The following is a 27,353-nucleotide window of genomic DNA, read 5'->3' as shown; positions in this document are numbered from 1 at the left end:
TTAACCCTAGTAAAAAAAATTCCTAAACACATCAGATAGATAAGAAATCTATCTGATGATCTATCTGCTGCTAATCTGACGAGTGTATGGCCACCTTTACTGTACGTAGACAGATAAGTCAGTGATTGTATGATCTCCCAATGTACAGGATAGATGACAGCAATCTTACCATACACACAGAAAACATGTCAGAGAATGTACGATCTCCAGCATTTTGGATAGATATCAGCAGAGTTTACTATACAAAGAGAGATCCATATAAATATATCTGCAAACAGCACTCAACCAAAGAGTCTTAAATATTGTCCACCAATAATAAAAGTAAAGTTAGATATCCTCATGTAGTGTCTGGTGCATAGCTTATTGAGGACACGCCTCTTCCTTAAACACGTGATATCAGACAAGCTGCGCTTCATGTCTTTTCCCTGAAATTCTTTGTGTCCAGACCAGAACCAGCAAAAGCCATACACGGCAATGATAACTCCTCCATGATCTCCTCCTTGTGGTGAGAAGACTCTCTCTATCCAATATCCACCAATAACTGCCAACCACCACTGAATACCAACCTCCGTTACAGTAGATCAGAAGCAGTGCTGAAGTGTAGATCACCTCTTGCCTTTCTGGCTGCCCCCCCCCCCCCCCCACCCCCACTCCTGGCCGTTCTGACTGGAACTAGAGTAGTATCTCAGGAAAAGAGCAGACTCCTCAAATATAAGTAGATGCCTCCATTGCATTAAACGGATGAATCAATTAAAATGTGGTTTGTGTTTGCACTTGGAGAGGAACAGGATCAAAATAGGTCTGAGTGCTAGCCAGCTCCCCCCTGATCACCATTCTGGGTCTGGTGGTCTGGTTGCCCTGTCTTTTCTCATGGTAGGGTTGGTCTTCTCACCGGGGGGGGGGGGGGGGGGTCCCTTTGCCCTTAAAGGCCGGGTTTCTGGTGTAGATACTGAGAACCTGAGGAGATAGACCTGGAAGTGCAGCTTGTCTACTATACACTGTGTAATGGGCAGATGCAAGTCAGATCTTCCAGCGTCTGTACAAAGGTGGCCTCAGGTGCTGCTTGCCACCAGTCCTGCTGGGCCTTGACCCAATGTCTGACCCGGAACCAGGCTCTCCAGAGGCTTAAATCCCAGCTCTTCCACAGGGATGCCAAACCCTCGCATCTTAGCCTCGTACGTCCGCAGGAGGTCATTATGTGCCTGGAAAACACAAAAATAGTCACAAACAGGTCACTTACGGCACTGCTCAAGTACTACATTCAGTTCAAACTTTTCGATTCTTGATGGTTACCCTTAATCTCTAAGTATCTGTATGAGAGAAACCAGCAGCCCGATCAGGTTTCCGATCAATTTTAAAATCGCCTGCGTACAAAAAAATTGATCGGAAAATTGATTGAACACCTGATTAGACCCGTCTGAAATTATCTATTCGACCTGTAGACGGGAAATTGCATGGTGCGTACCAGCCATAAAGGAAGTAAGACTTTATGGAACTGAATGGTCTCAAGTTGCTGCATACACACCCGGAAAATAATATTTCGATTTGTACATGTAAAGAAACAGATTTATACGGTTCTGATCCAGTTCTGTACCATGCCCAGGGCTGGTTCTTTCATGAAGCAAGGTGAAACATTTGTATCGGGCGGCAGAGATTACAGGGGCAGCATGTTTGTATTGTGTGTACAGCATGCAGTCAGAGTAGGAGGAGAAGCGAGAGGAGAGCGAGGTGAAGAGGTCATCATTGGGGAAAAACAGCTTGTTGTGCTGTGTGAGGAGTCTGACAGTGAGTGAGGAGGGGGGAGGCAGGAGAGCAGCAGTGTTTCATTAGACTTGCACAGCAGGAGGGAAAGGTGGCACTGCTGTCCTGAATATGGAGGATGGCTGAGGGTTAGCAGTTTGTTTGTCACAGACTGTGTGTTGAGCTGCAGCATGTCATGTGAGAACATTGCTTTGCGATAATTCCAAATCGGAGAACGGGGCATCATTACAAGTTTGCCTCAGGCAGCAAAAAGTCTCGAAACCAGCCCTGATCATGCCTGAAGAAGAAACGTAAAGTTTCGAAATCTTGTACAGTTAGTCATTAAAGGTGCTACCTAAACAACTTTTGTTGTTGTGTCTTTGGATTTTCCCCTTTATCTATGACTGAAAATACACCTTAAAGGGACTCTGGGCACTCCTGGTCCAGACTCCGGTAATTCAGCCACTTCATCTTAAGTCGCCCCCCCATGTGTGGTTCTCTAAGACCAGGACCACGGAAGGGACCAGGAGGACCTCGCGGGCTATGGAGGGCTGGAGGAAGCACCAGGTAAGTTCAAATTTCATTTTAATTCAGAGCTCAGGGTCCCTTTAACAGGGGAACCATCCACTGCTGGCTGTGTGTGATTCTCTATCCTCTGGGTTAGTAAACAACCGCCGATCTATCACTGGCAAGAGTTGGCCTCGTCATGTTTCTGGGGTGATGAAGTTAACCAGAGTTTTCTTCCTGTTCTGTAAGATTTGCATCGTATCAGCAGTGTAGAGCAGAGCAGGGACAAGGTCCTCGACCTCCCAAGGCTGAGACACCAAAGTGCGCCCCTCCATCCCTCCCACCCCAGCCGTCACACACTGATTGCTATTAGACTAAGAGGCGGCCCAGGGACCCCAACCACCTCCAACACCTCAATCTCTAGTTATCTGGCTTGCAGTCACCGTCGTGTATCCTCTTTTCTTATTTCTCTCTGCTTCAAACACAATAGGGGAATCATAGCTAAGTGAGTTGTGCTCCCCCTCCTACACTGTGCCCTAAGGCTGGAGCCTCTCTTGCCTCTGCCTCACCCCTGGTGTGGAGGAGGTATGGAGAGCTGTAGATGCTGTGCCCTCCTGCCTGTAGTGTCATTGTGAGCAGTGCCCTGGTCAGTGTGGTGTAGATACACAATCCCAGCACCACCCGCCACACTCCCTGCCCCCCCTCCATGCCACAGGACACTTACCTTACACACTCTGGCCAGTTCATACTGCAGGTCCTTGATGGCATTGTTTTTGGAGTCTAATACATCCTGTGTGTAAAGGGAGAAACAGACATATTAGTCACAATGGGAGATTGAATATTTCACATCATCTGACAGAACTGCAACACGAGATGGACTTTCCCTGATGTAACACTGCCTGGATAGTGTACTGGTTAAGGGCTCCGCCTCTGATGCAGGAGACCCGGGTTCAAATCTCGGCTCTTCATGTTCAGTAAGCCAGCACCTATTTAGTAAGGAGTCCTTGGGCAAGACTGCCTAACAGTGCAGGGTGGCTTACTGAGCATGTCCTGGTAGCCCAGGAGAAAAGTGCTATACAAATGTTAGGATTATTAACAGCCAGGGAGAGGGGAGCTGAAGGACAACATCAATTTAACATCTGTATTAAGTTTGATTTGATAGAAAAATATTAATCCTCCTAACTTGTTCGGAATAATATATATATATCTTGTACTGCACTGTATTTCTCTGAGTGACTATTTTTCATGTATCTGGCTATGATGCTCTTTGACGCTAATTAAGAACATTGGGCTTTGGCCCGGGACTCTGGGGCTGATGGGTTGTGGGAGGGGTTGGGTACGGGACGTTGTATGTTATGTACTTGTCTTTTCTTGTTATAAAACAATAAAATTGTTTGCCACAAGTCTGATTTGATAGGTATAGTGAGGACTGAAGAATAGTGATGAAACACAGAGCGGAATCAAGAGGCACAAGGCAGAGAAAGGGATGAGATGTATTGAGGTGTGTTGTACAGAGAAGGATGAGGTATTACAAGACAGGGGGGCAGCAGCACTGAGTTGTGATGACTCAATGAAGGACAGGTGGATGTGTCAGCCCTCCTCTGCCATAAACCAGGTCTCTAAATGAGTGTTCCCCAGTAGTGTACAATCATTGGTCTTCGCAGTATATGACTGCATCTAGGCTGTCAGAAGACTATTCCTCTAGTGATATTAAATTATGTAGATTGACCCAGTCACAAATTAATGTTGGAATTGGTATGGACAAGTGCTTTGGATGAGGGGGGGGGGGGGGCATTCTTACAGAGGCCCCCCCAACATCATGCACCATGCGGGTTGGTATAGCTCAGGGTGTGGTGCCCCACGCAGTCCAGGTTCCAAATTCTAGCTATACCAGCCTGCACGGGTGATAGAGATGAAAGAGGCTTGGGAGGGGGAGCCCTACACTGTCCATTGATACAATGGATGAAATATGTGCACAGAACTCACTATATAAATTATAATATTAAAGTGTACCACAGCAAAATGTCAAATCTTTAAAAAAAAATTAAAAATCGATTTTTGAAAAATGAGGTGAGGTCTTTTTGAAAATTATTTTTCGTCTTGTTCCTAAATAATTACATTTTTCATTTTTGTGTGATCACAAAAATTACGGAACATAATTAGTTATGCACAAAATTACAAATCTGAAGAAAATGTTACATTACGATTCCGCGTTGTAATGGCAAATTTTGATGTGTAATGAGGATTATGCGAAATTCGAACTTAAAGAGAAACAGTTTTACTGTAAAAAAATAAATAAAAAAAAGAGAAACCGTAACCAAGAATAGAACTTCATCCCAATCACTAGCTGATACCCCCTTTCCCATGAGAAATCTTTTCCTTTTCTCAAACGGATCATCAGGGGGCTCTGTATGGCTGATATTGTGGGGAAACTCCTCCCACAGTGTGATGTCAGGACCATATTGCATTGTGGGAAATAACTGTTTACAGCTGTTTCCAACTGCCAAAAAAGCAAGCAGCATCTCCTTCCAGTAACATCACCTGCCAGCAGTAAAAATGTCACCATGTGATAAAATGTCAGAATGTAAATCAGGGAGAGGAAAGATTTTACAATGGGCAAACACTGACAATCATTTATACATAATTATTGTAAAAATGAAGTACTTTTTTATTACATTATTTTCACTGGAGTTCCTCTTTAATACTAGTAGCTGCATTCACACAGGCGCGTAAGTGCTCAGAATGCTTTTTCTGGATTCATTGAGGTCCCTCCTCCAAACACCAGTTCCAGAGAAAAAAAGTGAGCAAGATCTGCAGCTGGGAGGGTCCCTGATCAGTATGCTGGTAATAAACCTGGTCGGCTATGTAAAGCATACCTCTAGTTTGCGGGTGACAGTGCTCAGGGCGGTGGGGTCCAGGTTAGACGCTGCCAGCACTTCATTCAGCTGCGCTTCCTTTTTCTCTAGAGTGTCACCGAGCGCCTGTAGCTTCCGTTCCAGTAGGAGGTTCTTGAAGCCGTTCTTCTGCTGCACCTCCTGAATGGCAGCTGTGAACTTGCTATACAGCTCATCACGTTCCACTTGTATCTATATTAGGGCACAAACCAAAAAATGTTAGTCACAAACAGGGATGGCTCTGCCTTGAAGAACTCATGGAAAAGCATGTGATCAGTTTGATCAGCTGATAGATTTGTAAAGGTCTGATTTGCTGTAATGACTTCCTGGATGGGGTGCTCTACAGAAATAAATTGAGATGTGGTTCTTTACAGAGATCTGACCTATAACCGGACCTGAGGCCATTTGTGACTCTTCACTATGAAACCTTCCTCCTCCTTCCTGTTGAATTGTGCCTCCTTCCTGTTAGACACTCTGAAGCCTCTTAAAAATCCTTTTTTTATTAAACCATCCTGTTTAATACCTTAATCCTACCTAAACCGCCGCATTCCCGCGGCTGTAAGCTATCTAGAACCCCCTAACTCCCCGGGGGGCGATCCGAGGAGCGCTTCCGTGTGAGGCAGAGCTATGAGCTGCAGCCCTGCCTCACGCGCGTCTGTCAGCGGCAGATCTCCGCCTCTCCCCCGCCACTCTCAGTCTTCCTTCGCTGAGAGGGGCGGGGGAGAGGCGGAGATCCGCCGCTGACAGATGCGCGTGAGGCAGGGCTGCGGCCGACCCGGAAGCCGACCTGGCGAGGTCGGCTTCTTCAGCGCTGGACGCCTGGAGGGAGAGGAGCTGCGCCCAGGGCACCGATCGACTGCCAGGAGCTGGAAGAAGCCCCAGGTGAGTGCAGTTTGGTTTTTTTTAGATGCGCGGATCTACCCTTTAATAAGTATTAGAGGTGAAATGCCGCATTCTCGTGGCAAAACGAGGGGTTTAGACCCCCAAAATCCCGGGACAAACAGCCATTTTGCTGCCCGGGGAGGCAGAGCTGTGAGCTGTAGCTCTGCCTCACTGAAGTCAATCTGCCCACAGATCTCCACCTCTCCTGTGAAGGAAGATTGAGAGGGGTGGGGAGAGGTGGTGATTGACTTCATTAGAGGCAGAGCTGCTGACCTCTGCCTCTTTCAGGAAGCTCTGCCCAGAATTCCCTCCCGGGGATTTAGGGGGTCTAAACTCCTCATTTTGCCGCAGGAATGCAGCCTTTCACCTCTTCTTATACTTCTTAAGCAAACTAGCAGGTAAAAATAACTATTTATTTTCACTTCAGACTCTCTGTAACCTGCTGAGCGGTCTGGACGAGCTCAGCTCGTCCAGTACCGCCAGAGCCTGCCGCTCAGGCCCTGCTGGGCCGATTTGGCTCAAATAAAAAGCAGCACACGCAGCCAGCACTTTGCCAGCCGCGTGTGCTGCCTGATCGCCGCTGCAGTGCGGCAATCCGCCGCATGCAGCGGCGAAAGAGGGTCCCCCCAGCCGCCTGAGCCCAGCGTAGCCGGAACAAAAAGCTCCGGCCAGCGCTAAGGGCTGGATCGGAGGCTGCTGACGTCAGGACGTCGGCTGACGTCCATGACGTCACTCCGCTCGTCGCCATGGCGACGAGGTAAGCGAAACACGGAAGGCCGCACATTGCGGCCTTCCGTGTTACTTCTGGCCGCCGGAGGCGATCGGGAGAACGCCTCCGGAGCGCCCTCTAGTGGGCTTTCATGCAGCCAACTTTCAGTTGGCTGCATGAAATAGTTTTTTTTTTATTAAAAAAAACCCCTCCCGCAGCCTCCCTGGCGATCTTAATAGAACGCCAGGCAGGTTAAGTCCTGCACAGGCCCGGATTTAAATCACAGGAGCCTATAGGCACAGATCTCCTGGCACCTTAGATTTCTCCTTCCATGAACCTACAATCCCCTAGTGAATCACACCGCAAGTGTGCTGGCTGGCCCAGCTGTCACTTCTCCCTTACTTACCTTGCCCATCATAGGTAGCTACATGTGCCCCTTAGTATTAGGTAGCCAGAAGTACCCTCAGTATTAAGTAGCTAGTGGTGCCCCCGACTGAAGGGAGATCTCATCAGAGGAATGCAGAAATAACCTTTCATTTACGCTCTGCTCAGGACACTGCATAGGGAAGGAGAGAGGGAGCCGCCTTTCCATCATCAGGCGCCTGTAGGCACGTGCCTACAGTGCCTTATGGTAAATCGGTCCCTTGTCCCGCTTCACTTTGCCCCATCTGCTTCATCGAGCCCCCTTCCTGTCAAACTCTGTCCCCTTCTTAAAAACCAATTCAAATACATTAGAATCCACGGTATCAGTGCAAAGACTGATTCAAAAGTCCACTTAAAGGGAGTCTGAAGTGATTGTAAAAAAAAATAATAATATATAAATAAGGAGAGGCTCTGGGCCCTATAGAGCCTTCCCACTCCCAACATTCCAGCGCTGGTTCCCCAGTTAGCAGTCTCTAACCGATGGGTCTGATGACTGCTCTCTGCCGCTGCGGGAGGCTTCAGCAGTCTTCCGGAGCCCACGTGCTCCTGAAACAGGCCGCTCCGAACGGTACCTGCGCTAGCATGCTCTCTCGTGCATGCACAGTACGGCGGGGGATTTGAACGGGGATCCTATGCTGGAACGAGCGGACCATGAGAGGAATGGGAAGGCCTTAAAGTGACACCACCACATCACCCTATAAAAAGGGGCACTCACCTTTTCCATAGACCCACAGTAAGATTGGGTCAACAGTGCTTTGGGGTCATCTAGCTTACCCTTTCTGCCTTTCTCCATAGCTATGACCCCTGACTGCTAAGCCCCACCCCTATTTCTTGCCCGTATCAATACCGTCTGCAAACAAAATATTGTTTTCATGGCTGTAAGAAGGCGAAAGGAGAACAGTCTGGCCTGTATGGGGTATTATGGCTGGGAATGGAGAGATTATTACTAGGAACACAACCTTTCAGGATTAGTGTTCTGTGTCACGGATTCTCCCAATAGTTACCTTGTAGAACCTCTGCATTAACACCTCGTGTTCCCACTTCACGTCATTCAGCTCCTTCTCGGTGGATCTCAGACGCGCTTTCGTACTCTGTAGGGAAAAACACACCGATCACAATGATGTACTTACAGGGGCATAGCAATAGGGGTTGCAGAGGTTGCGACCGCATCAGGGCCCTTGGGCCAGAGGGGCTCCTAGCTCCCATCTGTCCCTTTTTCGGAGGGACAGTCCCTTTTTGGGAGCCCTGTCCCTCTGTCCCTCTTTCACCCTCATTTGTCCCTCTTTCAGGACTTTGTCCCTCTTTCTACGTAAATATATATATTTCTATACTAAAAATGTGTTTGATTGACTCTAAACTTTATTCCCAACTTTTAACTTGATATATTACTAATTTTAAAATGTTACTATGAAGGAAAATAAACCAGGATAGAAAGGACCAGCGTAGTTTGAATTATAATACATATGTTTCTTATGAAATCTTTATGGTATGCGTGACTAGAGGGGTGGTGAGGGCGTGGCCAGGGTGTGACAGGGGCGGGGCTTAAGTGTCCCTTTTTCTCATCTCAAAAAGTTGGGAGGTATGGCTCCATAGGACCCTCCCTCAACTGCAATATTAGCGCTTTATTGACCCTGTGCTTATAATAATCACTTCTATAGAAGCTTTGAATAGTAGTAATAATTAACAAACTTTTCCCCATCTCCTTCTTATCCTCTCCCTTCCCTCTTCACAGGATGGAACAGGCTGTTGATCCTCCCCTCTCCATAGTACACCCCCCCCCCCTTCCATAGCACAAATCATGCTGCTCACCCCCCACCCCCCTCCCCATAGCACAAATCATGCTGCTTACCAATCTCCCTCTTCCCATGCAGTTCCTTTCTTCTTTCTCCATTATAAAATGCATCCAGCTCCTTAGGACAAAATATACTGCCCCTCCACTCTTCACAAACACAAAATGCAGTTTATCTTCTCCCTTCCTGCCGCCATCCTGCGTTAGGCAGTCACAGAGTGGTTAAACAGGGGTCCCATCTCAACCCCCTATACAGGTAAAACTGGAAAAATTAGAATATTGTGCAAAAGTCCATTTATTTCAGTTGTCCAACTTAAAGCCAATGGGTACCGTATTAAAAAAGAAAAAGTCAGATACTCACCTAAGGAGAGGGAAGGCTCGGTCCTAATGAGCCTTCCCTCTCCTCTCCCGGTGCCCTCGGTGCTGCGCTGGCTCCCCCGTTCGCGTCCGCCGCCGCAGGGACTTCGGAGGTCTTCGGGAGCACTCGGGCTTCCGAAGACGGGCCGCTCCATACTACGTATGCGCGAGTGCGTCATAGAGGGCGCTCGCGCATGCGTAGTATGGAGCGGCCGCGTCATCGGGAGCCCGAGTGCTCCCGAAGGCTTCCGAAAGCTCCCGAAGGCATGCGGAAGTGGCAGTATTTGACCGAACTGGTCGAATTACTGCCACAGGGGATCCTGCGCGGGAGCGGGCACCGGGAGAGGAGGGGGAAGGCTCATTAGGACCGAGCCTTCCCTCTCTTTAGGTGAGTATCTGACTTTTTATTTTTTTAATACGGTAAACATTAACTTTAAAAGGGAAAGCTAATATATGAAATAGGAACCCTTTGCAGGTGCTTTGGATGAATTAGCTGATTAGAGTGTGACAGCTGATTAGAGTGTGACATTTTGAGCCGAGAATATTGAACATTTCCACAACATTCTAATGGTCTGAGATTTAGATTTTGGGGTTATCATAAGCTGTAAGCCATAATCATCAAAACTGTCACAAATAAAGGCTTGGAATATCTTGTGTTGCATGTCATGAGCAATTTCAAATATTGGTTTCACTTTTTACCGGTAAATTGAATTACTGAAATAAATGGAGTTTTGCATGATATTCAAAATGTTCACGTTTTACTCGTATAGCAGTAGTAGGCAGCTTTTTTTTTTCTCCACCACCCTAAATCAGCAGTGGGCACAGTGGAGCCTGATGTACGTCCGGACTCGCTTATCATGACTCTGTCTCTCTTGATAAGCTCCCAGGCTTCTTTTCAGGCAAAGAGGAAGTGGTTGCCAATATGCACTGGGTGCGGAGTATCAGTAGGTGCAAAGTTGCAGTAAGTGCCGAGGTGCAGTGGATGCAAAGTTGCAGTGGGTGCTAAGATGCTACAGTCCAGTTTGTGCTCAGTTGCAGTGGGTGCTGAGGTGCCAAACTACAGTCTGTGTCAATTTGCAGTGGGTACAAAAGGTCTAGTTTGTGATAAGTTGTAGTGGATGCTAGGTACCATTTGGTGTTAATTTGCAGTGGGTGCTAAGCAGTATTGGGTGCTGACTGAGAAGCACATGGTGCTAAACAGTAATGGGTGCCATATGAGAGCTAATTGGTACAAAGTGCCATGTGAGTGCAGGGCCAAGGGTGGGTACTGGGCGCATGTAGGTGCGGTTGATAAGATATGAGTAGATAGGGAGTGCCATGTGTGTTGGATGTGCACCATGGGTGGTTACTGGATGTTCAGTATTTGGGTTCAGACCATGGAAGGCAGGGGCGTCTCTAGCCATTTTGTCACTCCAGGCGAGAAATCCTGTGGCACCCGCCCCGTGATTGCCCCCAGTCCCATACCCCGCACCCCTCATGGTGAGCACCACTCCTGTGGTGAACCCCACCCCCAAGACCCCCGAAAATCATAATGCAGCAGCGTTTCACCAGAAAATGTACTTATTGCGGCATGGGTTCACCAGAAAATAGTTGTTATGCAGCAGAGCGTTTCACCATAAAATATACTTATTGCGGCATGCACTCACACACACCACACACAGTACACACACACACACAGTGTACACACACACACACACACAGTACACACACACAGTGTACACACACACACACACACAGTACACACACACAGTGTACACACACACCACACACAGTACACACACACACACAGTGTACACACACACACACACAGTACACACACACAGTGTACACACACACACACACACACACAGTACACACACACAGTGTACACACACACACACACACAGTACACACACACAGTGTACACACACACTACACACAGTACACACACACACACAGTGTACACACACACACACACAGTACACACACACAGTGTACACACACACACACACACAGTACACACACACAGTGTACACACACACACACACACACACACACACACACACACTGCACACAACATACACACTATACACAGTACACACACACACACACACTCTAGACATGCACAGCACAGTACACACACTATACACACAGACACACACACACACACACACACACGCACACACACACTGCACACAACATACACACACACACACAGTACACACACTGCACACAACATACACACTATACACAGTACACACACACACACACACACACACTTTAGACACGCACAGCACAGTACACACACTGCACACAACACACACACACACACACACACACACACACACACACACACACACACACACACACACACACACACACACACACAGTACACACACTGCACACAACATACACACACACACACAGTACACACACTGCACACAACACACACATACACACACATACACACACACACACACACACACACACACACACACACACACAGAGCACACTATACACAGCACACAGTAGACATACACTATACACATACAGAGATAGGAGGAGTGGAGTGAGACTGAGAATAGCCTGAGATGGAGCAGTTTATCTGTATTGCAGTCCCACATTACACAGAGACTAGTTGCTGGTAATAGGACTGCTGTCCCTGCCAATCTCTTACACAAGTCAGCAAGCAGCCCTCCTGGAGTCTAGGGACTGTCAAAACTTTTCAACCTGTTTAAGACCTTATCTGCACATGCAGTCATTATAACAATGGGGAGAGACCAGACAGATTTTTTCCCACTGACCCTCCAGACGAGTTCTACATCATGCTGTGTATATTTACCAGCTAGCCTGCCCTCTAATTGCACTTTTATCAGCTAGCCTAGTATTTTACATTGCCTTACATCAACAAACCTGAATACAGCAGACACAGGACCAACCCTAAATCATTGAATGAAAGGCGGCCTGGGGGGGAAGTCAATGCCTGGCTGCTACACAGTCTCTACATCCACGCAGTTAGCAGTAGCAGAGAGAGAGGGACTGAATTCTCAGGAGTCGGACTCAGGAGCTGATGATGCTGTACTCCTCGGATCCCTGACTATGATGAGTGCCTTCTCTCACTGACTCATTCATTACTGTGGTTCTTTGAATCATTGAGCTGAAGTCCAGTCAGCCCCGCTGCTGCTGCTGCTGCTGTGTAAACTGACACCTGAGTCAGCTGAGAGGCATTTCTTCTCTCACTACTCAGTGCAGAAGCGCCCTTGCCTCTTCCTGTCGCCTTAGGCGAAAATTTATAGCTGCCTAATGGCTCGGACGCCTCTGATGGAAGGGTACATAATGGCTAGATACTGGGTGCTATGTGGGTACAATCTATGGGTACTGGGTGTGGGCCATGAAGGTTATTTGGTGTCTTGTGGGTGCTGGCTACTGGGTGCCATATGGGAGCTAGTTGCTAGGTATGGGAAATACTAAATCCCATATGGGGGCTGAGCAGTGGCGTAGCTAAGGAGCTGTGGGCCCCGGTGCAAGTTTTACATGGGGCCCCCCCAAGCACTCTATACATAACAATTGATACGGCGCACCAAAACCTGCTAAGGACAACCACAGTGTCAGAGTTGCAAGAAGGGAATGGGGAACAGTTTGTTAATGATTACTACTATTCAAAGCATCTATAGAAGTGATTATTACCAGCACAGGACCAACAGAGAGCTAATACTGTGATAGAGGGTGGACACTTCGGGGCCCCTCTGGCCCAAGGGCCCTGATGCGGTCGCTACCTCTGCACCCCCTATTGCTACGCCCCTGGGGCTGAGTGCTGGCTATGGGGAAAACTAGTTGCCCTGGGATTACTGGGTGTGATGTGGGTGCTGGTTATGGAGGGGGTATTGGTCATTATGTGGGTGTTGAGTGCAGGTACTCAGTTCCATATAGGTTCTGGGTGCAGGTACTACACCCACTATCGCAAATACTTTCTGTTTTTAGAAAGCAAACTTTTGATTAAAAGTAATCATTTTGAGCAACAGCTGTAATACCTTTTGCCAAACAGCAGGTGGTGACCACGTTCCTGTCTATACCATAAGGGCAGCATACCCAGCCACTTGTAGAGCATTGCAGCTTTCTAGTCTGTGCATTATGATGATCACATGACTGATATGAACGTGTGTTTGAGAGTCGCCACTTACAGCCAGGGACGCCTTGTCCTTTTCATAGTTGGCCAACTGTTTCTGGAGATCAGCCACATCCTCCCGCGCCTTCTGCAGAGGCTCCGTCAGCCGCCGATTCTGTAACTGGAGGTCGGCCATCTCCTTCTCTAGCCGGTCCTCCTTCTTCCTCATCTCCTCCATCTGCTCCTGTGAGGGGAAAACAGAGGCATGTATCTGCTGGAGAACAGACTTGGTAATGGGAGAGATCAGCAATGAATCAGCCTACTACAAACAGAGATGACCCGTGTGATTCCCCTATCCCATTATTATCGGCCACTGAGAGCAGCCACGTTATGGGAGACACAATCCTCTGTCCATACATAGCAGCCATGCCACTGAGGCAGCCACGTTATGGGAGACACAATCCTCTGTCCATACATAGCAGCCATGCCACTGAGGCAGCCACGTTATGGGAGACACAATCCTCTGTCCATACGGAGCAGCCATGCCACTGAGAGCAGCCACGCTATGGGAGACACAATCCTCTATCCATACGGAGCAGCCATGCCACTGAGGCAGCCACGTTATGGGAGACACAATCCTCTGTCCATACGTAGCGGCCATGCCACTGAGGCAGCCACGCTATGGGAGACACAATCCTCTATCCATACGGAGCAGCCATGCCACTGAGGCAGCCACGTTATGGGAGACACAATCCTCTGTCCATACGTAGCAGCCATGCCACTGAGGCAGCCACGTTATGGGAGACACAATCCTCTATCCATACGGAGTAGCCATGCCACTGAGAGCAGCCACGTTATGGGAGACACAAACCTCTGTCCATACGTAGCAGCCATGCCACTGAGGCAGCCACGTTATGGGAGACACAATCCTCTGTCCATACGTAGCAGCCATGCCACTGAGGCAGCCACGTTATGGGAGACACAATCCTCTATCCATACGTAGCAGCCATGCCACTGAGGCAGCCACGTTATGGGAGACACAATCCTCTATCCATACGTAGCGGCCATTCCACTGAGGCAGCCACGTTATGGGAGACACAATCCTCTGTCCATACGTAGGAGCCATGCCACTGAGAGCAGCCACGTTATGGGAGACACAATCCTCTGTCCATACGTAGCAGCCATGCCACTGAGGCAGCCACGTTATGGGAGACACAATCCTCTGTCCATACGTAGCAGCCATGCCACTGAGAGCAGCCACGTTATGGGAGACACAATCCTCTGTCCATACGGAGCAGCCATGCCACTGAGAACAGCCACGCTATGGGAGACACAATCCTCTATCCATACGGAGCAGCCATGCCACTGAGGCAGCCACGTTATGGGAGACACAATCCTCTGTCCATACGTAGCAGCCATGCCACTGAGGCAGCCACGTTATGGGAGACACAATCCTCTGTCCATACGTAGCAGCCATGCCACTGAGAGCAGTCACGTTATGGGAGACACAATCCTCTGTCCATACATAGCAGCCATGCCACTGAGGCAGCCACGTTATGGGAGACACAATCCTCTGTCCATACGTAGCAGCCATGCCACTGAGAGCAGCCACGTTATGGGAGACACAATCCTCTGTCCATACGTAGCAGCCATGCCACTGAGAGCAGCCACGTTATGGGAGACACAATCCTCTGTCCATACGTAGCAGCCATGCCACTGAAAGCAGCCACGTTATGGGAGACACAATCCTCTGTCCATACGTAGCAGCCATGCCACTGAGGCAGCCACGTTATGGGAAACACAATCCTCTGTCCATACGTAGCAGCCATGCCACTGAAAGCAGTCACGTTATGGGAGACACAATCCTCTGTCCATACGGAGCAGCCATGCAACTGAGAGCAGTCACGTTATGAGAGACACAATCCTCTGTCCATACGTAGCAGCCATGCCACTGAGAGCAGCCACGTTATGGGAGACACAATCCTCTGTCCATACGTAGCAGCCATGCCACTGAGAGCAGCCACGTTATGGGAGACACAATCCTCTGTCCATACGTAGCAGCCATGCCACTGAAAGCAGCCACGTTATGGGAGACACAATCCTCTGTCCATACGTAGCAGCCATGCCACTGAGGCAGCCACGTTATGGGAAACACAATCCTCTGTCCATACGTAGCAGCCATGCCACTGAAAGCAGTCACGTTATGGGAGACACAATCCTCTGTCCATACGGAGCAGCCATGCAACTGAGAGCAGTCACGTTATGAGAGACACAATCCTCTGTCCATACGTAGCAGCCATGCCACTGAAAGCAGTCACGTTATGGGAGACACAATCCTCTGTCCATACGTAGCAGCCATGCCACTGAGAGCAGTCACGTTATGGGAGACACAATCCTCTATCCATACATAGCAGCCATGCCACTGAGAGCAGCCACGTTATGAGAGACACAATCCTCTGTCCATACGGAGCAGCCATGCCACTGAGGCAGCCACGTTATGAGAGACACAATCCTCTGTCCATACGTAGCAGCCATGCCACTGAGAGCAGCCACGTTATGGGAGACACAATCCTCTGTCCATACGTAGCAGCCATGCCACTGAGGCAGCCACGTTATGGGAGACACAATCCTCTGTCCATACGGAGCAGCCATGCCACAGAGCAGCCACGTTATGGGAAACACAACCCTCTGTCCATACGTAGCAGCCATGCCACTGAAAGCAGCCACGTTATGGGAGACACAATCCTCTGTCCATACGTAGCAGCCATGCCACTGAGGCAGCCACGTTATGAGAGACACAATCCTCTGTCCATACATAGCAGCCATGCCACTGAGGCAGCCACGTTATGGGAAACACAATCCTCTGTCCATACGGAGCAGCCATGCCACTGAGAGCAGCCACGTTATGGGAGACACAATCCTCTGTCCATACGGAGCAGCCATGCCACTGAGAGCAGCCACGTTATGGGAGACACAATCCTCTGTCCATACATAGCAACCATGCCACTGAGGCAGCCACGTTATGGGAGACACAATCCTCTGTCCATACGTAGCAGCCATGCCACTGAGGCAGCCACGTTATGAGAGACACAATCCTCTGTCCATACGTAGCAGCCATGCCACTGAGGCAGCCACGTTATGGGAGACACAATCCTCTGTCCATACGTAGCAGCCATGCCACTGAAAGCAGCCACGTTATGGGAGACACAATCCTCTGTCCATACGTAGCAGCCATGCCACTGAGGCAGCCACGTTATGGGAGACACAATCCTCTGTCCATACGTAGCAGCCATGCCACTGAAAGCAGCCACGTTATGGGAGACACAATCCTCTGTCCATACGTAGCAGCCATGCCACTGAGGCAGCCACGTTATGGGAGACACAATCCTCTGTCCATACGTAGCAGCCATGCCACTGAGGCAGCCACGTTATGGGAGACACAATCCTCTGTCCATACGTAGCAGCCATGCCACTGAGGCAGCCACGTTATGGGAGACACAATCCTCTATCCATACATAGCAGCCATGCCACTGAGGCAGCCACGTTATGGGAGACACAATCCTCTGTCCATACGTAGCAGCCATGCCACTGAGGCAGCCACGTTATGGGAGACACAATCCTCTGTCCATACGTAGCAGCCATGCCACTGAGGCAGCCACGTTATGGGAGACACAATCCTCTATCCATACGTAGCAGCCATGCCACTGAGGCAGCCACGTTATGGGAGACACAATCCTCTATCCATACGTAGCGGCCATGCCACTGAGAGCAGCCACGTTATGGGAGACACAATCCTCTGTCCATACGGAGCAGCCATGCCACTGAAAGCAGCTGATTACTATGTGTCTACTATTATACTGGATCACCTTCATGTGACTGCTAGGACAAATGATCATCCTATTCCTTTTAAATAAGGGAAGCCACTGTTTAAGAGGTTTGGGGAGGCGCCCAATTTTTCTACTAATGGGTCTAAGTGTGGTAGTGCAGTAATATAGAAAGAGGTTTCTTACTTCCAAAGAAGACCCACACGATGGGGTATAAGGAGACTTTATTAAAGTGGTTAACTGTAGACAACGCGTTTCACGGGTCTAAGCACGCCCTCTCAGGTCAATAAAAATAAATAACCTTTAACAGGAGCTGTGTGGGGTGCGGGCACCCCCCACAGCTCCTGTCCCGGTCTCCCCCCCCCCCTTTTCTACAGGCCGAAGGATCTCCACTCCCATTGTGAAGGGACCTCCAGAGACCTGGACCAATTCTAAATAAGGGAAGAATAGTTTAGTTTAACCACTTCTGTAACTGCGGTCTCGGGCCAATTAAAGGACCTCTGTTGCGAAAATCTTAAAATTTAAAATACATGTAAACATATAGAAATAAAAATAAAACGTTTCTTCCAGGGTAAAATGAACCATGAATTACTTTTCTCCTATGTTGCTGTCACTTACAGTAAGTAGTAGAAATCTGACATTACCGATAGATTCTGGACTAGCCCATCTAGGAGGAAGGGGACAACTGGCAAAAAAATATTTTATATAAGCCAGTGCCCGCATAATAGCAAATACCTCTATGAGTGCTGGTAGTGATAAAAATGCACTTTGTTTAATAATTGATGCTTAACTGTTATTGTATTGTTGTTTGCACAGCCCTGCTGTGGGGGTATGGGTGCATGTGTGTCTCCACGAGTTTCATCCTTGGGGTCACACATGCACGCAGCCCCACATGCAGCGCATATATGTATCTGTATGCACGTTCATGTTAATGTTTTTTGCTAGGTTGCACAAAGTTGCACCTTGTATGCACTGAGTCACTTTATTAATCATAGAGGTATTTGCTATTATGCGGGCACTGGCTTATATAAAAAAAAAATTGCCAGTTGTCCCTTTCCTCCTTCCTGATTGTTTATTTAACATTTTTTAATTTTTTCTGTATACATAAAGGACAGTAGCAACATATAAACACTTTTTTGTTGGGTCCACACATTATCCACTTTTTCTGCACTCTTTTTTGCACATTAATGGCGATAGAATATATTTTTCAGCCTGCTGTGGACATCTACATATAATTAACACATTTATGATTCAATAATGAATGTCTGGGCTGAGTTACCAAGAGCCCTTGGTTTAATTTGGGAGATTTTAATTTGTTTTAAATTGTAATTTATTGGATTTGCTGAATACATTTTATTTTTTACTCTTTATACTATACATGCATGTTAAGTATCTATTACTTTTCTATATTTGCTCCGGTCTAGATTGGCTTCTTTTGCTAGTTAAATAGTTTATGATTACCAGCCAATTGGGTCAATTACCTTGCTAATAAATTTGTATAAGACCCTAGGGTCTAAATCGCCCTTTTCAGAGTACTTTAGGCCTCGAGTCAGAAGTCGAGAAACGAAACAGAGCGGCGGCGGGAGAACGGAGGATCGTGGAGGACCGGAGCGGGACAGGAAGGCTGCTGGGGGCTTTCAGAAACCCCAGGCAAGTGAAACTGTTTGTTTTAAACCAACTTCAGTTTCGTTTTAAGTAAATCTGAACTCCAAACAGACAGTGAACATAGCTAAATATTTGTACAATATACAGTATGTGTAAATATTTTCACTTCTGTGCTTAGTCTTGTGATTCAGACAGCCCTGCCTAACAGCACAGCCAGTTTTGTGCTCTATTCTCCCCTCAGTACCAGATTATTGTAATCTGGGCAAAGCCTGCAGACTGGACAGGGAAGATCAGCAGCTTATTGATAACTGTACAGGGCAGTTGAGGCAGATTGGCTTGCAGTGCAGCCCTCCAGCTCTCAGCTTTAGTGTGCAGCTGTGAAGGTTATATACTGTAAGGATATTTATGTGTCTGGAGTCTGACTTTATTGCTCCACGCTGGGCAGCTGCTATTATTATACATAGGACGCTGCAATTACTTGGCCGCTCTACCTTCAGTGAGTTGATCAGAGCCAGATTGTTCAGTGTGATGTCATTGTAGTAGTTTTTGATGTCACTGAAGGCCTTCTCGTGGTTCTTCATCAGTGTGTTAATCTGCCCGTTCTTCCTCTCCTCTACTTCGTGGATTTCTGTCTTCCGGCGCAGCTCCAGCTCGTCCCGCAGGATGTGCATCTTCTTCTCATACTTCAATTCAATCTCTGCGAGTCAGAGAGAGGTCACAGCATTAACATGCTCCACTTTCCTTATACAAATGTTATAAACACAGAGCAGGACTGTTCATGTTAGGAGAAATGATATCTCCACTCAATAGGCAGCCAACTATGGCTTGTCAAAGCTAACAGCAGTTAATTTTGATGCACCAGTTGCATACCTCCTAACTTTTTGAGATGAGAAAGAGGGCCACTTAAGCCACGCCCCTGATCCCGCCCCGTCACACCCCTAGTCACACATACCATAAGGATTTCATAAGAAAAATATGTTGTTTTATAATTCATATCACACTGGTCCTTTCTATCCTGGTTCATTTTCCTTCATATTCATATTTAAAAATTAGAAATATATCAATGTAAAGATTGGGAATAAAGTTTAGAGTCAAACACATTTTTTAGTAGAGAAATCTATATATTTACATAGAAAGAGAAACAAAGTCCTGAAAGAGGGACAAATGAGGAGGACAGAGGGACAGAGCTCCTAAAGAGGGACTGTCCTTCCAAAAGAGGGACAAATGAGGAGGACAGAGGGACAGAGCTCCTAAAGAGGGACTGTCCTTCCAAAAGAGGGACAAATGAGGAGGACAGAGGGACAGAGCTCCTAAAGAGGGACTGTCCTTCCAAAAGAGGGACAAATGAGGAGGACAGAGGGACAGAGCTCCTAAAGAGGGACTGTCCTTCCAAAAGAGGGACAAATGAGGAGGACAGAGGGACAGAGCTCCTAAAGAGGGACTGTCCTTCCAAAAGAGGGACAGTTGGGAGCTATGCCAGTTGCCCAGAAATTCCCACCTACCACATAAGAAATAATAAGACACTGGCATCAATTCACTAAACATCACCGCATTTGGCGTTGCAGAAAACAGGAGCTTTCATCAAACATCTTATTAAACAATTCACTAAAGCTATTACTGCACTGAAAAGTTAAATTACTGACTTGCAAGATAAATTACCGACGTGTGCTGTATACCTCACATAGCACTTGTCTAACGTCAATTCACAAAGATCAGAGCAGTAAGTGAAGCAAGAAAAATGTTCAGTATTTTAAAGGGGTTCTGTGATCATTAAAAAAAAAATCTGACACTTACCTGGGGCTTCTATTCGCCCCCTGCAGTTGTAATGTCCCGCGCCGACCTCCTACGATCCTCTGTTCCCGACGCCGGTACCGGTCCAATTATTCTTCTGACACAACTGCGGCTGTCGCTCCCGCTCGCATCTCCGGGAGCTTACTGCGCAGGCGCAGTATGGGGAAACTTGCGCCTGCGCAGTAAGCTCCTGGAGATGCGAGCGGGAGCGCGCACTATTCGTCTAGTTAGACGTACAATTGACCGGTGCTGGCGGCGGGGAACGGAGGATCGTAGGAGGACGGCACGGGACGGCATCCCCCCACCCCCTCTGGCGATCAGGCCAGTCAGGAAATACCGTTCTGAATGGGATTTCCATTAGGGCTTCCCCCGGCGGGAGTGATGACGTCACCGACGTCATGGACATCGTGACGTCAGAGGGAGTACCAATACACCCCTCAGCGCTGCTTGGCACTGATTGGCCAGGCTGCGCAAAGTGCTAGCTGCGTGCATCAAAAAATTACGCAAATCGGCCCAGCAGGGCCTGAGAAATACTCCTGCGCGGCATAGCCCGAGCTCAGCTCGTGCTTACCGCCAGGAAGGATAATCAAGGACAGATTTACCATAAGGCACTGTAGGCGTGTGCCTACAGACGCCTAATGATGGAAAGGTGGCTCACTCCCCTCCCCTAGTGCCTATCTCCTTCCTTCCCTATGCAGAGTACCGAGTGGAGTGTAAATGAGAAGTTACTCGCCCAGCTCTTGGTTTTCCAGTGATGAGATCTCCCTTCACTCGGGAGCACCACTAGCTACTTAATACTAGGGTACCTCTGGCTACCTAATGGTCAGGGGCACCTGTAGCTATGAAGGGAAATGGAAGGACACTTGTGGTGCAATTCGGAGGGGGTTTGTAGGTTTGTGGAGGACAAAGTCTAGGGTGCCAGCGAGGACATCTGTGCCTATAGGCTCCTGTGATATAAATCTGAGCCTGCCCATAATCAAGTCTCTAAAGTTAGCCAAACGTGTCAATTTACCCGGTAGATTCGATCGCTCAGAAAGAAAAACCCCATAAATCAATCAAAATTATGGACTGGACCAGATAGAAGAATTTAATTGATCAGGGGCGGGGTGGGAGTGGCAGTAGTTTGACAGTCCATAGCATTGCACAACATTGAGCAATGGAACAGTATGGTTTTAAAGATTTTTTTTTTTTTATCAAAAAGTGGACCCTCGAGGCCCACAAAATAATCGTCAGAGTGATGGCCATATGCCTATGTAACAATAAAGCCTTTGGTTCCTGTCAACCTGTTTGTGTGCAGACTCACTTTGGATTTAAAGGACCTCTGTCGCAAAAATCTTAAAATGTAAAATATATACAATCAAGAAGTATGTTTCTTCCAGAGTAAAATTAAAATGAGCCATAAATTACTTTTCTCCTATGTTGCTGTCACTTACAGTAGGTAGTAGAAATCTGACAGAACCGATAGATTTTGGACTAGCCCATCTCCTCATGGGGGGTTCACAGGGATTTCTTTATTTTCAAAATGCACTTAATGACTGGCAGTTGCTCCGTCCAACTGCAAAAAAAAGTGTACGGTGAGCAGGCAGGCTCGTCAGCATCTTTGTATAAATCTTTTTCAGGGAGTGTCTTTATAAAGAATAAAGGCCATGCTGAGAATCCCCTATGGAGAGATGGACAAGCCCAGAACCTGTCGGTAATGTCAGATTTCTACTATTTACTCTAAGTGACAGCAACATAAGAGAGAAGTAATTTATGGCTCATTTTATTCAGGAAGAACCGCACTTCTCAGTTGTATGTGTATTAAATGTTAAGATTTTCGGATACAGTTCCTCTTTAAGGGTTAGGTATAGGACAGCAGGTGAAGTTATGGTTAAGCGAAGTAGTGGTTAAGTATGGTTAGGCACAGTGTAGGGGGTGGAGTTTACAGTGAGGCAGGTGAGTAGGAGTGAGGTTAGTGTTAGGCACAGGAAAGGTGGTGAGGTTAAGCTGAAACACATGAGCAGGGGGTGATATTTGATTAGGCTAGGTAGGCGTGTTTGGAAGACTTGCTAAGACCCGTTAATGCAAATATGGGCAGAAATCGCCACAGCTGATACCTGGTTCCCACATTGCCAGGCACCAGGCCCGTTTCTAGGGCCATGCGGCCGCCCTGAGCGCTGACAGAAGGGGGCGCTGTAATGGAGGGGGAGCTGCAGCCGCGGGGAGGGCAGCCCGACCTCTCCCTCCCTTCCTCTCCATTGCTGCCCTCCGTGCTCCCCCTCTCCGATGCAGAGCACAGCAGGAAGCGCTGGAAATAGTCACTCACCTCCCTGGTTTCAATCGCTGCTCACTAGCCGCTGGTCTCCTCTCTGCATAAACGCGTAGACACACGCTTCCTGTTTAGCTGGAAGCAGCATGTGTATCAGCGTGTATGCAGAGGAGGAGACCAGCGGCAAGTGAGTGGTGATTGGAACCAGGGAGGTGAGTTGTGACTATTACAGCGTTTCCCTGCTGGCTGCTGCGCTCTGCATCGGAGGGGAGAGCACGGAGGGCGGCCCGGGGAGAGGAAGGGAGAAGTCGGGCTGCCCTCCCCGCAGCTGACTCCCCCCTCCATTATGGGGAGGGGGTACCTACCTACCTACCCTGGGGGGCAGCTACCTATCTAACCTTTACTGGGGAGCACCTGCCTAACCTAACCTATACTGGGGGGCAGCTACCTATCTAACCTATACTGGAGGGCAGCTACCTATCTAACCTATACTGGGGGGCAGCTACCTAATCTAACCTATACTGGGGGGCAGCTACCTAATCTAACCTATACTGGGCGGCAGCTACCTAATCTAACCTATACTGGGGGGCAGCTACCTAATCTAACCTATACTGGGGGGCAGCTACCTAATCTAACCTATACTGGGGGGCAGCTACCCATCTAACCTATACTGGGGGGAAGCTACCCATCTAACCTATACTGGGGGCAGCTACCTAATATAACCTATACTGGGGGGCAGCTACCTAATATAACCTATACTGGGGGGCAGCTACCTAATCTAACCTATAGTGGGGGGCAGCTACCAATCTAAACTATACTGTGGGGCAGCTACCTATCTAATCAATACTAGGGGGAACCTACCTATCTAACCTAGACTGGGTGCACCTACTTAGCTAACCTGTATTGGGGGCACCTACCTACCTAGCTAGCCTATACTGGTGGCAACTATACTTGCTACCTATATTGGAGGCACCTACTTAACTAACCTATGCTGCGGGGCACCTACCTAATCTAACCTATACTGGGGGCAGCTACCTATCTAACCTATACTGGGGGGCAGCTACCTAATCTAACCTATACTGGGGGGCAGCTACCAATCTAAACTATAATGGGGGGCAGCTACCTAATCTAACCTATACTGGGGGGCAGCTACCTAATCTAACCTATACTGGGGGGCAGCTACCTAATCTAACCTATACTGGGGGGCAGCTACCTAAACTAACCTATACTGGGGGGGCAGCTACCTAATCTAACCTATACTGGGGGCAGCTACCCATCTAACCTATACTGGGGGGAAGCTACCCATCTAACCTATACTGGGGGCAGCTACCTAATATAATCTATACTGGGGGGCAGCTACCTAATCTAACCTATAGTGGGGGGCAGCTACCAATCTAAACTATACTGTGGGGCAGCTACCCATCTAATCAATACTAGGGGGAACCTACCTATCTAACCTAGACTGGGTGCACCTACTTAGCTAACCTGTATTGGGGGCACCTACCTACCTAGCTAGCCTATACTGGTGGCAACTATACTTGCTACCTATATTGGAGGCACCTACTTAACTAACCTATGCTGCGGGGCACCTACCTAATCTAACCTATACTGGGGGCAGCTACCTATCTAACTTATACTGGGGGGCAGCTACCTAATCTAACCTATACTGGGGGGCAGCTACCAATCTAAACTATACTGGGGGACAGCTACCTATCTAACCTATACTGGTGGGCAGTTACCTATCTAACCTATACTCGGGGGGCAGCTGCCAATCTAACCTCTACTGGAGGCACCTACCTATCTAATCTATACTAGGGGCACCTACCTATCTAACCTATACTGGGGAGCACCTGCCTAACCTAACCTATACTGGGGGGCAGCTACCTATCTAACCTATACTGGGGGCAGCTACCTAATCTAACCTATACTGGAGGGCAGCTACCTATCTAACCTATACTGTGGGAAGCTACCTAATCTAACCTATACTGGGGGGCAGCTACCTAATCTAACCTATACTGGGGGGCAGCTACCTAATCTAACCTATACTGGGGGCAGCTACCCATCTAACCTATACTGGGGGGCAGCTACCCATCTAACCTATACTGGGGGGCAGCTACCCATCTAACCTATACTGGGGGGCAGCTACCTAATCTAACCTATAGTGGGGGGCAGCTACCAATCTAAACTATACTGTGGGGCAGCTACCTATCTAATCAATACTAGGGGGAACCTACCTATCTAATCAATACTAGGGGGAACCTACCTATCTAACCTAGACTGGGGGCACCTACTTAGCAAACCTGTATTGGGGGCACCTACCTACCTAGCTAGCCTATACTGGTGGCAACTATACTGGCTACCTATATTGGAGGCACCTACTTAACTAACCTATGCTGCAGGGCAGCTACCTAATCTAACCTATACTGGGGGTCAGCTACCAATCTAAACTATACTGGGGGACAGCTACCTATCTAACCTATACTGGTGGGCAGTTACCTATCTAACCTATACTCGGGGGGCAGCTGCCAATCTAACCTCTACTAAGGGCACCTACCTATCTAATCTATACTAGGGGCACCTACCTATCTAACCTATACTGGGGCACCTACTTAACTAACCTGTATTGGGGGCACCTACCTACCTAGCTACCCTATACTGGTGGAAACTATACTGGCTACATATATTGGAGGCACCTACCTAACTAACCTATGCTGGGGGCAACTATTCTGGCTCCCTATTAGAGGCACCCACCTAGCTAACCTGTACTGGGGGCACCTACCTATCTAACCTATACCGGGGGCACCTGCCTATCTAACCTATACTGGGGGCAACTATACTGGGGCACCTATGCCTGGATACCTATATACCTATACTGGGGTACCAGTGCCTGGCTACCTATACTGGTTGGACCTATAGCTGGCTAGCTGGGGGGGGGGGGGGGGGGGGGAGGGGCGCATTTTAGCCTAGAAAATGCCCTGCCAGGCACCCAGTTTAAACATCCCCACTCCCCCAGGCACAGACACGGGTTATTGAAATACTTTCCAGTACCACAAGCCGTTACGCAATTCATGTTTTGGTGAAAGGACAGGTCCACTTCAACACTGACCTCTCACTTGTCTCTCAAAGTCATTCCTCAGCCGTGTGATCTCCTCGTCTTGTTTCTGCAGAGAGGGAACAAGGCTGTGAGAAATGGAATAGCTTCTGTCCTTGAATAGAGTGTGAAGGTTATATTCCCCCCGAAGCAGAAGCACACAGCGAAGTGCAGCTGTAAGCTCTGCTTAGCCGTCACCCTGCTCCCTCCTCTCACCAGCTTCAGGTTCTTCAGCAGCATCTCATTGGCCAGCTCCTGTTCTTTAAGGTCCACCCGCAATCCATGCATGTCCCGACGCAGCGTGTTCTCCTGCCCGTGATGTTCCGTCTGTGCCAGCTTCATAGCAACGCTGCCCTCTGCCTTCAGCTCTGAGATGTTATTCTGGTGCTCATATAACAGATGCTTCACCTTCTGCTTATACACCTGCAATACAGGAAGGACAGCTAAGCACAGGTGCCTGTGTCTAAAGGGAAAAGCAATGAAAGAGACAGTTGGACTTACGTTTACATATCCTATACCTGCTAGATTCTGTAAAATGTGTACCATTCTTCAATGAACAGAAAGCGATCAGGCAAGCGATCAGGCAAAACATCTCTTTTATTGTTAATGAGATTTAAAAAAAAATAAAAAAATAAAAAAATTTAAATATATATATATATATATATATATATATATATATATATATATATATATATATATATATATACACACGTGTGTGTGTGTACGTGTGTGTGTGTGTGTACGTGTGTGTGTGTGTGTGTGTGTGTGTGTGTGTGTGTGTGTGTGTGTGTGTGTGTGTGTGTGTGTGTATATATATATCGCTTGTGGCCGCATTCCCGTCCCTGAATGAGCACGGCCGCAGTGTGCAGGCCCCAGCAGGGATCATGCCTGTGCAGTTGTACAACGCTACTTGCACACGGCTTTTTCCTTTGTGCACCGGCGCAAGTGCACACCCTACTAGCACCTGCACTGTATGGCCACGCACAGCCACGGATGGGAGCGCAGCCCTTTTCCTTCATACAATTGCGTAAACACACACCCTACTAGCACCTGCACTGTATGGCCACGCACAGCCACGGATGGGAGCGCAGCCCTTTTCCTTCATACAATTGCGTAAACACACACCCTACTAGCACCTGCACTGTACGACCACGCACAGCCACGGATGGGAGCGCAGCCCTTTTCCTTCATACAATTGCGTAAACACACACCCTACTAGCACTTGCACTGTATGGCCACGCACAGCCACGGATGGGAGCGCAGCCCTTTTCCTTCATACAATTGCGTAAACACACACCCTACTAGCACTTGCACTGTATGGCCACGCACAGCCACGGATGGGAGCGCAGCCATTTTCCTTCATGCAATTGCGTAAACGCACACCCTACTAGCACCTGCACTGTACGACC

General features: G+C 48.2%; 1 protein-coding gene across 2 annotated transcripts in view; it reads right to left on the bottom strand.

The window, feature by feature from the left end:
* Window positions 1-212: 212 nt before the first annotated feature.
* GAS8 (growth arrest specific 8) overlaps window positions 213-27,353 on the bottom strand; it is a 65,896-nt gene continuing 38,755 nt past the window's right edge. For both annotated transcript variants that reach the window (XM_068260958.1, XM_068260959.1), the window contains 8 exons: window positions 26,161-26,367; window positions 25,960-26,014; window positions 19,306-19,511; window positions 13,462-13,629; window positions 8,160-8,246; window positions 5,124-5,333; window positions 2,972-3,037; window positions 213-1,202 (listed from right to left, as the gene is read on the bottom strand). In XM_068260958.1, coding sequence (XP_068117059.1) covers window positions 1,053-1,202; window positions 2,972-3,037; window positions 5,124-5,333; window positions 8,160-8,246; window positions 13,462-13,629; window positions 19,306-19,511; window positions 25,960-26,014; window positions 26,161-26,367 — 1,149 coding nt within the window. In that variant the 3' untranslated portion in view covers window positions 213-1,052. The remainder of the gene's footprint in view (window positions 1,203-2,971; window positions 3,038-5,123; window positions 5,334-8,159; window positions 8,247-13,461; window positions 13,630-19,305; window positions 19,512-25,959; window positions 26,015-26,160; window positions 26,368-27,353) is intronic.

This window comes from Hyperolius riggenbachi, chromosome 11, assembly GCF_040937935.1.
Source record: "Hyperolius riggenbachi isolate aHypRig1 chromosome 11, aHypRig1.pri, whole genome shotgun sequence".
Lineage (NCBI taxonomy): Eukaryota > Metazoa > Chordata > Amphibia > Anura > Hyperoliidae > Hyperolius > Hyperolius riggenbachi.
The sequence above is the reverse complement of the archived record's forward strand: the minus strand, read 5'-3'. Positions and strand labels throughout refer to the sequence as shown.